Source organism: Podarcis bocagei (genome assembly GCF_964188305.1).
Source record: "Podarcis bocagei genome assembly, chromosome: 1".
In the NCBI taxonomy this organism is placed as follows: domain Eukaryota; kingdom Metazoa; phylum Chordata; class Lepidosauria; order Squamata; family Lacertidae; genus Podarcis; species Podarcis bocagei.
The window spans coordinates 7502828-7514552 of NC_138125.1; the positions used below are offsets into that span (position 1 = coordinate 7502828).

Here is an 11725-nt window from a genome sequence, read left to right on the forward strand (position 1 = left end):
AGAGTTATGCCTTTTGGACTGCAAAATGGCTCCCACGTTTTTCAAGCATTTATGCATCACGTGTTGGCGGGACTTCTCTACAAGACGTGCGTCTGTTTCTTAGATGACATCCTGATCTTTTCGGAGTCGCAGCAGGAGCATGACAAGCACGTCAAGGAAGTGCTGAGCAGGCTAAAGCAACATAGGCTCTACGCCAAGCTGGAGAAGTGCCAATTTGACGTGCCGGAGGTGGATTTTCTGGGCTACAAGCTGTCTGACAAGGGGCTCGCCATGGACAGCGCCAAGGTTCGAGCAGTGTTGGATTGGAAGAGCCCGCGCAACCGGAAGGAGGTCCAACGGTTTGTCGGCTTTGCGAACTTCTATCGCAAGTTTATCAAGGGCTTCGCGATGCAGACGGCGGCCATCACTGACACGCTTAGCTCCAAGAAAAAGAAGTTCATCTGGACAGAGCAGGCGGAGCAGTCCTTTCAGGCACTCAAGCGTCTCTTCGCGTCGGAAGAGCAGCTGCTTCATGTCAACCCCAGCAAGCCGATGAGGGTGGAGACAGACGCTTCGGACAGAGCCGTGGGGGCGGTCCTGCTGCAGAAAGACCCGCAGGGGGTGTGGCGACCGGGAGCGTTTTACTCCAGGAAGCTCAGCAAGTCCGAGCAGAACTACACCATCTGGGACAGGGAGTTGCTGGCCATTCATGCAGCGTTCAAGGCGTGGAGGCACTTTCTGGTCGGCGCCAAGCACACGGTGCAGGTTTGCACGGACCACAAGAATCTAGAGCACTGGCGCACGGCACAGTTCCTGAACCAGAGGCAGATACGTTGGGCTGAGTTCTTTGCGAACTTCGACTTCCGAATAGAGTATGTCCCGGGGGACACCAACATCATGGCAGACGCTCTCTCCCGTAAGCCACAGTATCTGGAGGACGCAACACCAGCGGCCGCCATGCACATCTTCGCACCGACAGTGTGGGCGTGCGCCGCGGCGACCGTGGACCTAGAGGCGGTGCGGCGAGCGTTGCAGGGGGACTCCTTCGCACAAACAAAGATGGCAGAGGTGCAAAGGGGCAAAGCAGCGGCCGACGGTTTCCAGCTAAGAGATGGATTGCTCATCCGTAAAGGGGCCATCTACGTGCCGGGAGACGAACTTCGAGCCAAGGTGCTGCAGCAGCTGCACGACGCGCCCACGGCCGGGCACTTTGGCAAGGAGAAGACGGTGGAATTAGTAGCCAGGGATTTCTGGTGGCCTGGAATGAGAGGGGAGGTCGCAGACTACGTGGCGAGGTGTGACACCTGCCAGAGGGCCAAGCCAGTGCACAAACCGCCGGCCGGACTGTTGGAGCCGCTGCAAACTCCGGTCGAACCTTGGGAAAGGGTGGCTCTGGACTTTGTCACGGATCTGCCCAGCTCAAGGGGCAAGACGGCAGTGCTGGTGGTGGTGGACCTGTTCTCCAAGATGGCGCATTTCATTCCGTGTGCTAAGGTGGCCACGGCGGAGCAAACCGCCAAACTGTTCATAGACCTATGCCAGCAGACTTTTTCGACGACTGGCTTTTCACGCCCACGCTTTCGGCCAGCACGTTCCGGGGGTTCGACTCGGACGAGGAACCAACACGAGACGTCCGTTCCCCGGAGGGGTCACCCTCGGGATCTGTCTCAGAACCCTCGTATTGGTGGGACGATAGGCCAGAGGAGCAGTTCCGCAGAAAGTGGCTGGACTGCTCAGGACGAGCAACGCCGCCAGGAGGAAGTGAGGGAGAGACGGACATGGACATTTTCGGGGACGACCCTGGTTTCGAGCACGGCGGCACAGAGATGGAAGCGGAGGTGACCGTCGTCAACGAGAGCAGGGAGGAAGACCCGGAAGAGTTCCGATGGAGGCCTGCCACGGGAAGCGACCGATATCCGACGTTCGTCCCTTTGCAACAGCAGCCCCCAGCTCCAGCACCGGAAGGAGGGGAAGGGGGACTGGGGGGCTTCGAGGGGGGGATGGATGTCAGGGGTTTAGGAGCAGAGGCACGGGCAAGGGAGGAAACAGAGAGCGAAGGGGAGGAGGCAGAGGAAAGGATGAGTGATGACGACTACCCGAGATCTCCCAGTCTTTCCAGTGAATCAGAGGATTCACAGAAAGGAGCACCAGTGGCCAGGGCAAGGGGGGAGTCAAGGGGGGCACCCCAGGAAGATAGAGCCAGAAGGGACTCAGGGGGGAGCAGCTGGAAATCGGGACCAGCGTCACCGCCAGGAAGCAGGGAAGAGGAAGGGAGCCAGGAGGGAAGCGCTGGCAGCTCGCCACAGGAGGGAGGGCATGAGTCAGGAGTGGCCACACCTCCATCGGGGAGCGAAGAAACGGTTAAGAGGAAAGTGGAAGGTTGGGCGCGCGCGCCAAGTTCAAATGCAGAGGAAGGCGGCGCAGTAAGCAGCCCCGAAAGGGAACCAGGTCCTAAAGCCCGGCGCAAGGAGGCAGGAGGGTCCGGGTCAGCGTCAGAAGAATCCCGGAAGGAAGAAGCCCCGGGGGGTAGAGGGACCCAGAGGAGGACAGTCAGGCGGAAAAGGTGGAGCAAGGCTAGGATATTAAGTTGGTGCGCACGGGGCGGAGACTCAGACGGAGCTTCGCCGATCTAGCTACTAGACGTAGAGTTGCGGACAGCAGCGTGAGAATGGAAACTGTAATTCAATAAAGACTTTTACTTAATGACTGCTGGCTAGCGTGATCCTCTGTGAGCTAGGATCTTCAAGCAGCTCTGACACCATGCAATTATACATAGAGAGAGAGAGCAAAAGCAGAGCTCCACTTAGCAATGTCAGGTGTATGAGTTTTTAGTCTATTCTATTGCGGTTTTAACTTTCTATGTTTAAATTCAATTTAATTTGTTGTTGTTTTTGTGATACTTTTATTGCTTTATATTTTTGTAAAACCACTCTGAGGCGCGTATTTCCCCCCCACCTACAATTTTCACATTTTTATTGCATAAAATTAATACGCTGCTTTTATTAAAAAGGGGGGCATTACTAAAAGGTAACGTAGCAATAACTTGAGTGTGGGGTGGGGTGGGGGAAAATCACAACCCTACTTTTAAACCTATTTTTAAACCTAAAGTACTGAAACAGATTAAGGTCACCTCCGCTTCCTAAGAACCTGGGTAAGCAAGGCTTGTCTGGAGAGGAATATTTTTAGCTGACGCCCTCAATAGGCAGGGAGTTCCAAAGTTGAGATGCATACATTTTATGAAACCAATAAATATATAATATGTAATACATAATAAACAGAGGGAGAAGGGGAAAGGGGGGGGGCAACCCGCACAAACCAAGGATGCTCCATATTAACATAAATTAGAATATGCAAATATATGCAGATTAGGCCAAGAGGGTACCGCCTCCCTCGCCCCGCGGTGCATCATGGGGGTAGGAGGAGGGGGACGGGTACGTTACCAGAGTCTCCCCCGGGCACGGAGAGGGGCAGGGCCGCCACGTACAAGGCCGCCACCCCCGCGCCCACCGCGCCGGCCCCACTCAGCGGCCCCATGGATCGGAGCCGCGCATGCGCGCGCCCAGCCGGTCTCGCCGCCCGCTCGCCCGCTGGCTTCCGGGTTGTGGGCGCGGCCAACGCCGGCCTGTTCCATTCCGCGAGGGCGAGGAGGAGGGAAGCTTCCTGCACCCCCTTCGCGGTGGTTGCGCCCACGCCGGAGCGCTCACCGCTTGCCTGGCCTGGCTGCGGCGACGCGCTCCCCCGCCCGGCAGGCAGCGGTACTGCAGGCACGAGGGGACCCGGGAGATTGCGGGGAAACGGGGTCGCTAAGATGGGGAGTCTTTGCGGAGGCGTGTAGTTCCTTGAGGGGTTCCTTGAGGCCCCAGATCGCCGCATCGAGGGCAGACCTCCTTCTTTGCACCTCCTTCCCGCGCACCACGCTGGGGGAAGCCTCACTTTGCTACTGAGAAGGCGCAAATGAAGCTCCCAATTGCGCCTGGTGCGCAGTTCTGTTGCTGTTGTTATAGTTCCTTTCTTCTGCCTCTGACCACTTATCATTGTCCCACCACCACTGCCCAGGCTCTGAACCTTCTTACCTTGGGGGTTCCCCAGCTGGTTCCTCCCACCATCCCTCTGCGTCCATGGCACATGTTCCTTATTTGTCATACAGATGGATTATCTATCATCTTCTCTATCTATCTATCTATCTATCTATCTATTTCTCTACCTGTGGGTCCCCAGATGTTGTTGGACTACAATTCCCATCACCCCAGCTACCAAGGCCAAAGCTCAGGGATGATGGGAGTTGTAGTCCAACAACATCTGGGGACCTACAGGTTGAGAACCGCTGAATCATCTCTATCATCTATCAATCAATCATCTATATACAGTATCTATCTATCTATCTATCATCTATCTATATCATCATCTACTTTGTATACTGCTTTATACCTTTTGCTGCATACCTCAACAAAAATCAACAGATATTCCTTAAATGAAGTGAAGGCGGTGAAGGTCCTGTGTGAGTGTCTGGAGGCGGTTGGAGGGTGGATGGCAGCTAATGGATTGAAGTTGAATCCTGACAAGACAAGTATTATTTTTGGGGGACAGGGGGCGGGCAGGTGTGGAGGATTCCCTGGTCCTGAATGGGGTAACTGTGCCCCTGAAGGATCAGGTGCGCAGCCTGGGAGTCATTTTGGACTCACAGCTGTCCATGGAGGCACAGGTCAAATCTGTGTCCAGGGCAGCTGTTTACCAGCTCCATCTGGTACGTAGGCTGAGACCCTATCTGCCTGCGGACTGTCTCGCCAGAGTGGTGCATGCTCTGGTTATCTCCCACTTAGACTCCTGCAATGTGCTCTATGTGGGGCCACCTTTGAAGGTGACTCGGAAACTACAACTAATCCAGAATGCGGCAGCTAGACTGGTGACTGGGGGCGGCCGCCGAGACCATATAACACCGGTCTTGAAAGACCTACATTGGCTCCCAGTACGTTTCCGAGCACAATTCAAAGTGTTGGTGTTGACCTTTAAAGCCCTAAACGGCCTCGGTCCAGTACACCTGAAAGAGCGTCTCCACCCCCATCATTCTGCCCGGACGCTGAGGTCCAGCGCCGAGGGCCTTCTGGCGGTTCCCTCATTGCGAGAAGCAAAGCTACAGGGAACCAGTCAGAGGGCCTTCTCGGTAGTGGCGCCCACCCTGTGGAACGCCCTTCCAGCAGATGTCAAAGCGATAAACAACTACCTGACATTCAGAAGACATCTTAAGGCAGCCCTGTTCAGGGAAGTTTTTAACGTGTGATTTTACTGTATCTTTGGTTTTATGGAAGCCGCCCAGAGTGGCTGGGGAGGCCCAGCCAGATGGGCGGGGTATAAATAATAATTATTATTATTATTATTATTATTATTATTATTATTATTATTATTATTATTATTTGTCATACAGATGGATTATCTATCATCTCTATCTATCTATCTATCTATCATCTATTTCTCTACCTGTGGGTCCCCAGATGTTGTTGGACTACCATTCCCATCACCCCAGCTAGCAAGGCCAAAGCTCAGGGATGATGGGAGTTGTAGTCCAACAACATCTGGGGACTCACAGGTTGAGAACCGCTGAATCATCTCTATCTATCAATCAATCAATCAATCATCTATCTACAGTATATATCTATCTATCTATCTATCATCTATCTATATCATCATCTATCTTGTATACTGCTTTATACCTTTTGCTGCATACCTCAACAAAAATCAACAGATATTCCTTAAATTCCACATTCAGTGCAGCTGCTCTTCTTTGACACCCAGGGTCAAAAATCACAGCAGAGCAGCCGGTGTCTGTAAGAGCAAGAGAACACAAGAAGCGCTGTTCTGGATCAGGCCAGTATCCTATTTAGTTCCTTTCTCACAGTGGCTGACCACTGGGGGAAGCTTGCAAGCTCAGACAGGAGCACAATAGCCCTCTCCCTTCCTAAAATATCCAGCCACTAGTATTCAGAAGCAAATGTGGAGGCACAGCACAGATGTCATGGTTAGCAGACATTGGCAGCCTTATCCTCCATTATTTGGAGCCGTCCAAATTGGTGGCCATTCCTGCCTCCAGAGAGACGCAAGCAATACACTAATGACAGGACAGTCAAGTCACATTCTGTTGTTGTTTAGTCGTTTAGTCGTGTCCGACTCTTCGTGACCCCCTGGACCAGAGCACACCAGGCACTCCTGTCTTCCACTGCCTTCCACAGTTTGGTCAAACTCATGCTGGTAGCTTCGAGAACACTGTCCAACCATCTCGTCCTCTGTCATCCCCTTCTCCTTGTGCCCTCCATCTTTCCCAACATCAGGGTCTTTTCCAGGGAGTCTTCTCTTCTCATGAGGTGGCCAAAGTATTGGAGCCTCAGCTTCAGGATCTGTCCTTCCACTGAGCACTCAGGGCTGATTTCCTTAAGAATGGATACGTTTGATCTTCTTGCAGTCCATGGGACTCTCAAGAGTCTCCTCCAGCACCATAATTCAAAAACATCAATTCTTCGGCGATCAGCCTTCTTTATGGTCCAGCTCTCACTTCCATACACCACTACTGGGAAAACCATAGCTTTAACTACACGGACCTTTGTTGGCAAGGTGATGTCTCTGCTTTTTAAGACGCTGTCTAGGTTTGTCATTGCTTTTCTCCCAAGAAGCAGGCGTCTTTTAATTTCGTGGCTGCTGTCACCATCTGCAGTGATCATGGAGCCCAAGAAAGTAAAATCTCTCACTGCCTCCATTTCTTCCCCTTCTATTTGCCACTGTGGCCGCTGTGAGAACAGGATGGTGGACTAGATGGACCACTGGCCTGATCCAGCGCAGCTCTTTTTGTGTTCAGACATTCATCTTCATTGACTAGACCCAAATTCTGCTATTTATGAGAGAGGGAGAAAAAAGTCTCTCCAGTCACTTATTCCACATGCACAATTTTCTCTTCTTGCGCCCAATCTACTGAAAATCAGCTTTCTATATTTACCTGAGTTGCATCAGAGATGGAGGAGGGGTGGAAATCTTAGGTAATACTCCCCCAGTAATATTAATGAGCATTTCAAATATCTCAAAACAGTTCACGTGTGTTGTCTAGTTCAATGTGATGCTCTCCAGGGTTTACTGAACTACAACTCCCCTCATCACTGTAAAAGACAATATGATATTATACCCATTTGGCAGATGAGAGGACTGAGGCTGAGAGACTGACTTGCCTAAGGAACCCTTTTGAGTTCATAGCACAGATGAGATTTGAAACACAAGACTTGCGCTAAGCACCCAAGAGCAGATCTAATGTGACTTCTCAGTGCAAACAAGCTGGAATTTGTGAAGGATTGCTTGGAAGGGAACATTAAAATAATAATAATAATAATAATAATAATAATAATAATAATAATAATAATAATAATAATAATACAGTTATGACTTCTTCCGGGAGAATTAACAAGCCTTGAAAGTGCACAGAATAATGCTAAAAAGGTAAATTCAGCAGGAAGTAAATTCAGGCAAATTGGGGGGTGGGAGGTTAGGGAGACAGAGAGAAGGAGCAGAAAGTAAAGGGCTAGAGTGAGATGTTCAATATCCAAATTCTGTAGGAGGCAGTGATGGCCATTAACCTAGATGGCTCAGAAGATGATTAGACAAATTCATGGAGGAGACAGAGGGCTGTCAATGGCTGTTAGAATTCCTGCTCCATGATTGCAGTCATGGGATTGTTGTCTTTCACATGACGGTGTATGTTTTGACTCCACAAAGTGGGAAGTGACGGAGACAGGATGTTTGTGTTACTGCGTTCCGTGAAGTGAGACTATTGTCCTTTGTTCTTTCTCTTTGCTGTCTGATGCTAGAGAGAGAGGGAGCCATGTCGCAGTGCTCCATTTGGGTTTATATGTAAATAAAGTAGATTAGCCAATATGCTGAGCTGCTGAGGTCTGTTACGCAAGGTGCACAAACTCTGCAGATCCCTAAGTGTACCGGTGTCGGTATGCATCGGTCGCTGTGATGTTCAGGCAGAACAAAGCTTTTGAAACTCCCAAACAATCAACCAGGAGGGAGGAGACATGCCAGTCGGGCATGTGTCTCTGCCAGGGTCCTACTCGAGTGTAGGCTGAACTCCTGACATGCTAGCCATGGTGGCTGCGCTCTGCCTCCACAGATGTTTCTGAAAACCAGACAGTGGAAACAGCAGGAAGAGTGATGGCTCTTGTGTTTGGGTCCTGCCTTCAAGCTTCTCCATGGAGGATCTAGTTGGCCCCAGTGAGAACAGGATGCTAGACTTAGATGGGCCATTGGCCTCATCCATCAGGCTGTTGGGAATCTGAATAGGTGCAGCTACCCACACAGAGTCAATTAGGGTTTGGCCGACAGCCAAGGCAATGTGAAGGAGTAAGTCTGCCTGGTGATACAGAGGCATGGAGACAGCTCCATGATTGGTCAAGCTCTCTCATGGGAATGATGATTTATGGCCTACTAACTGGAATGTACGAGTTTGAGTGTCAGTTCAGTGTAGGAGTTGTGAGCTGTGTGAGAGAGAGTTAGTCAAAAATCCGTGTTCTGTTCTTGTAAATGTTGTTGTTGTTTAGTCGTTTAGTCGTGTCCGACTCTTTGTGACCCCATGGACCAGAGCACACCAGGCACTTCTGTCTTCCACTGCCTCCCGCAGTTTGGTCAAACTCATGCTGGTAGCTTCGAGAACACTGTCCAACCATCTCGTCCTCTGTCCTGTCCTCTCCTTGTGCCCTCCATCTTTCCCAACATCAGGGTCTTTTCCAGGGAGTCTTCTCTTCTCATGAGGTGGCCAAAGTCTTGGAGCCTCAGCTTCAGGATCTGTCCTTCCAGTGAGCACTCAGGGGTGATTTCCTTCAGAATGGAGAGGTTTGATCTTCTCGCAGTCCATGGGACTCTCAAGAGTCTCCTCCAGCACAATAATTCAAAAGCATCAATTCTTCGGCAATCAGCCTTCTTTATGGTCCAGCTCTCACTTCCCTATATCACTACTGGGAAAACCATAACTATACAGACCTTTGTTGGCAAGGTGATGTCTCTGCTTTTTAAGATGCTGTCTAGGTTTGTCATTGCTTTTCTCCCAAGAAGCAGGCGTCTTTTAATTTTGTGACTGCTGTCACCATCTGCAGTGATCATGGAGCCCAAGAAAGTAAAATCTCTCACTGCCTCCATTTCTCCCCCTTCCTGTAAATAGTCCACTGTATATAATAAACACCTAACTACAAGTTCCTGGTTCCTGCTTCATCCATCCTGTCTGCAGCCAAGTTGCAAATTGCTTCCGTGAACTCTGGGTTTTCTCTGCTACGTCTGGTTAAGGTCCTGCAACTAGTCAGAGAGTTGCGAAACACCAACAGGTTTTGCCAATAATCCTTAGGTTCTTTTGACTAAAGTTAGTGAATACACTGCTTCATTTTCTGTAATGGACCAGCTTCCACTTCTTGCAGAATTGTCCTGCAGCTCAGCCCCTGATCCCTTGCAGCAAGAACAACATATGCATGTGATTTATATGTAAAAGCTGTTGGGGGGTTGTGTGTGTGTTTCTCTCACCTGAATTCCCATTTTCAGACACTGGACTTAGTGCATCATACGGAGCATGTTTGTATGCCAAACAGAAGGATATCCAAGAAAAAACACACACAGAGAGAGACGCAAATCTGGCCAAGGATTGCAGTAAAGGATATTTTTTTTTATTAAAAAAAACAGTAGTTCAACGCGTGGCAGTAGTTTAGAAAGCAAATAGAGTACAGGGAAGTATTGATAGAAGAATAAAACACACATTCACAGAAATCATTATGGGATTGTAACAAAAGACTAGAGAAGCTGTACCTGGAGTACTGGAGGAGATTAAAGAAAGGGTTTTGAATACAAATGGAGAGGGGGGGCTTGAGAGATATAGCGGAACGCATAACCGGGATGATAAAACAGTCATGTGGATTAAATCTAAGCAGAGACGTTTGGGAAATTAGGTTTGCATTTCATTTATTATTTTTTTTAAGGAAAGGGGGAGTGGAAAAAGAGAGGAGATTAAGGGATGGCTTGATTGAAATGTTGCGTATCAAATTCTGAGCAGGTGGGCGATCGTGGACTATCTAAGGTAGCCACCCAGGTTCAGAGGTCTGGGTGTGCCCAGGTGCTCATGTGTGGTGTGTGTGTGTGTCCCCCTCCCACACACACCTTTTCAATGCACATAATGTTGCTCCGTATAGTTAAAGCTATGGTTTTCTCAGTAGTGATGTGTGGAAGTGAGAGCTGGACCATAAAGAAGGCTGATCGCCGAAGAATGGATGCTTTTGAATTCTGGTGCTGGAGGAGACTCTTGAGAGTCCCATGGACTGCAAGAAGATCAAACGTATCCATTCTTAAGGAAATCAGCCCTGAGTGCTCACTGGAAGGACAGATCCTGAAGCTGAGGCTCCAAGACTTTGGCCACCTCATGAGAAGAGAAAACTCCCTGGAAAAGACCCTGATGTTGGGAAAGATGGAGGGCACAAGGAGAAGGGGATGACAGAGGACGAGATGGTGGGACAGTGTTCTCAAAGCTACCAGCATGAGTTTGACCAAACTGCGGAAGGCAGTGGAAGACAGGAGTGCCTGGCGTGCTCTGGTCCAGGGGGTCATGGAGAGTCGGACACGACTAAACAACTAAACAACAACAAATGTTGCTCCCTCCATTGAAATGAATGGAAGTGCTGGCGGGGGGGGGGGGTCAGATTCAAGCTGGATGGTCAGTGATTTGTGTTTTCCAGGAAATGTTGGACTTGAACAATTTTCAGTGCAAGTCAGGTCATTTGCATGGGGTAATTGACAGTTTGCAAAAGGAATTCTGATGCAGTAGAGAGTGATCTAATTTACTGTGTTTTCCTTGCATTTAGGAAACGATGGTAGAAACTTTTTTGGGGGGGGGTAACAAATGTTCATTCACTTTCAGTATCTAACATGGAAACAGTAATTCCTTCTCCCCCACTCACCCATTGAACAGATCAGATTAATAAATTTTGTGAGAGTCTTTTGTGACAATCTTCAGGGTTATTATCAGAAAACTTTATGAAAGGATAAACAAAGTTAGAAACTTTGAAAATGTCAGTCTTGCCCGGTGTTGTATTTGCAACTTGCATCCATTCATTGTTACTAACAGTCTTACGAAAGGGACATTTTTATGTGGAAAAATAAACACTTCAAGTTTTTCGGGAAAATCTTTCATTCAGGGAAATTTAAGTCACACATGCGCACAGACACCACTGGGGAGGAGTGAGACAGAAGCGATCTGGCTAGATCCACTAGCATTCTGCTCTAGTCTATGATTTATTATACCAAATTTCTTGTCTCACAAATAATCAGTGCCTGTGAAACTGGCGCCCTCCAGGAGATTTTGGACTACAATTCCCATCAGCCCCAACACCACAGTGTTGCACTGGATGATGGGAGTTGTACTCCAAATGTTCTGAAGGACACCCAGTAAGTAAAGCCTAAGTCTGCATTTAGCGGGTTTTTGGAAAATGAGATGGACATGACATGTTTAGCGGTGTGCTTTTTTTTTTTGTTAACCTTATTTGATTCAATTAATATATTTTGCTGTAGGTGTGGATTGGTGTTTTCTGTAGTTTTCTATAATTAAGGTGTTTTTTGTTTTAAAAAAAAGCTGAAGAAAAAACAGGAAAATACTTTCCCCTTCCAGGTATAGAGCTAGGTCTGAGATTAAGCTTTAAGTTTCTAACACTTCACCTTGCGCTGTAACTCTAAAACTTGT

General features: G+C 49.0%; 1 protein-coding gene across 2 annotated transcripts in view; it reads right to left on the bottom strand.

The window, feature by feature from the left end:
- The window catches only part of TMEM260 (transmembrane protein 260), a 68624-nt gene extending 65074 nt beyond the window's left edge, over positions 1 to 3550 (bottom strand). For both annotated transcript variants that reach the window (XM_081192453.1, XM_081192454.1), the window contains exon 1: positions 3420 to 3550. In XM_081192453.1, coding sequence (XP_081048579.1) covers positions 3420 to 3513 — 94 coding nt within the window. In that variant the 5' untranslated portion in view covers positions 3514 to 3550. The remainder of the gene's footprint in view (positions 1 to 3419) is intronic.
- Positions 3551 to 11725: the final 8175 nt, after the last annotated feature.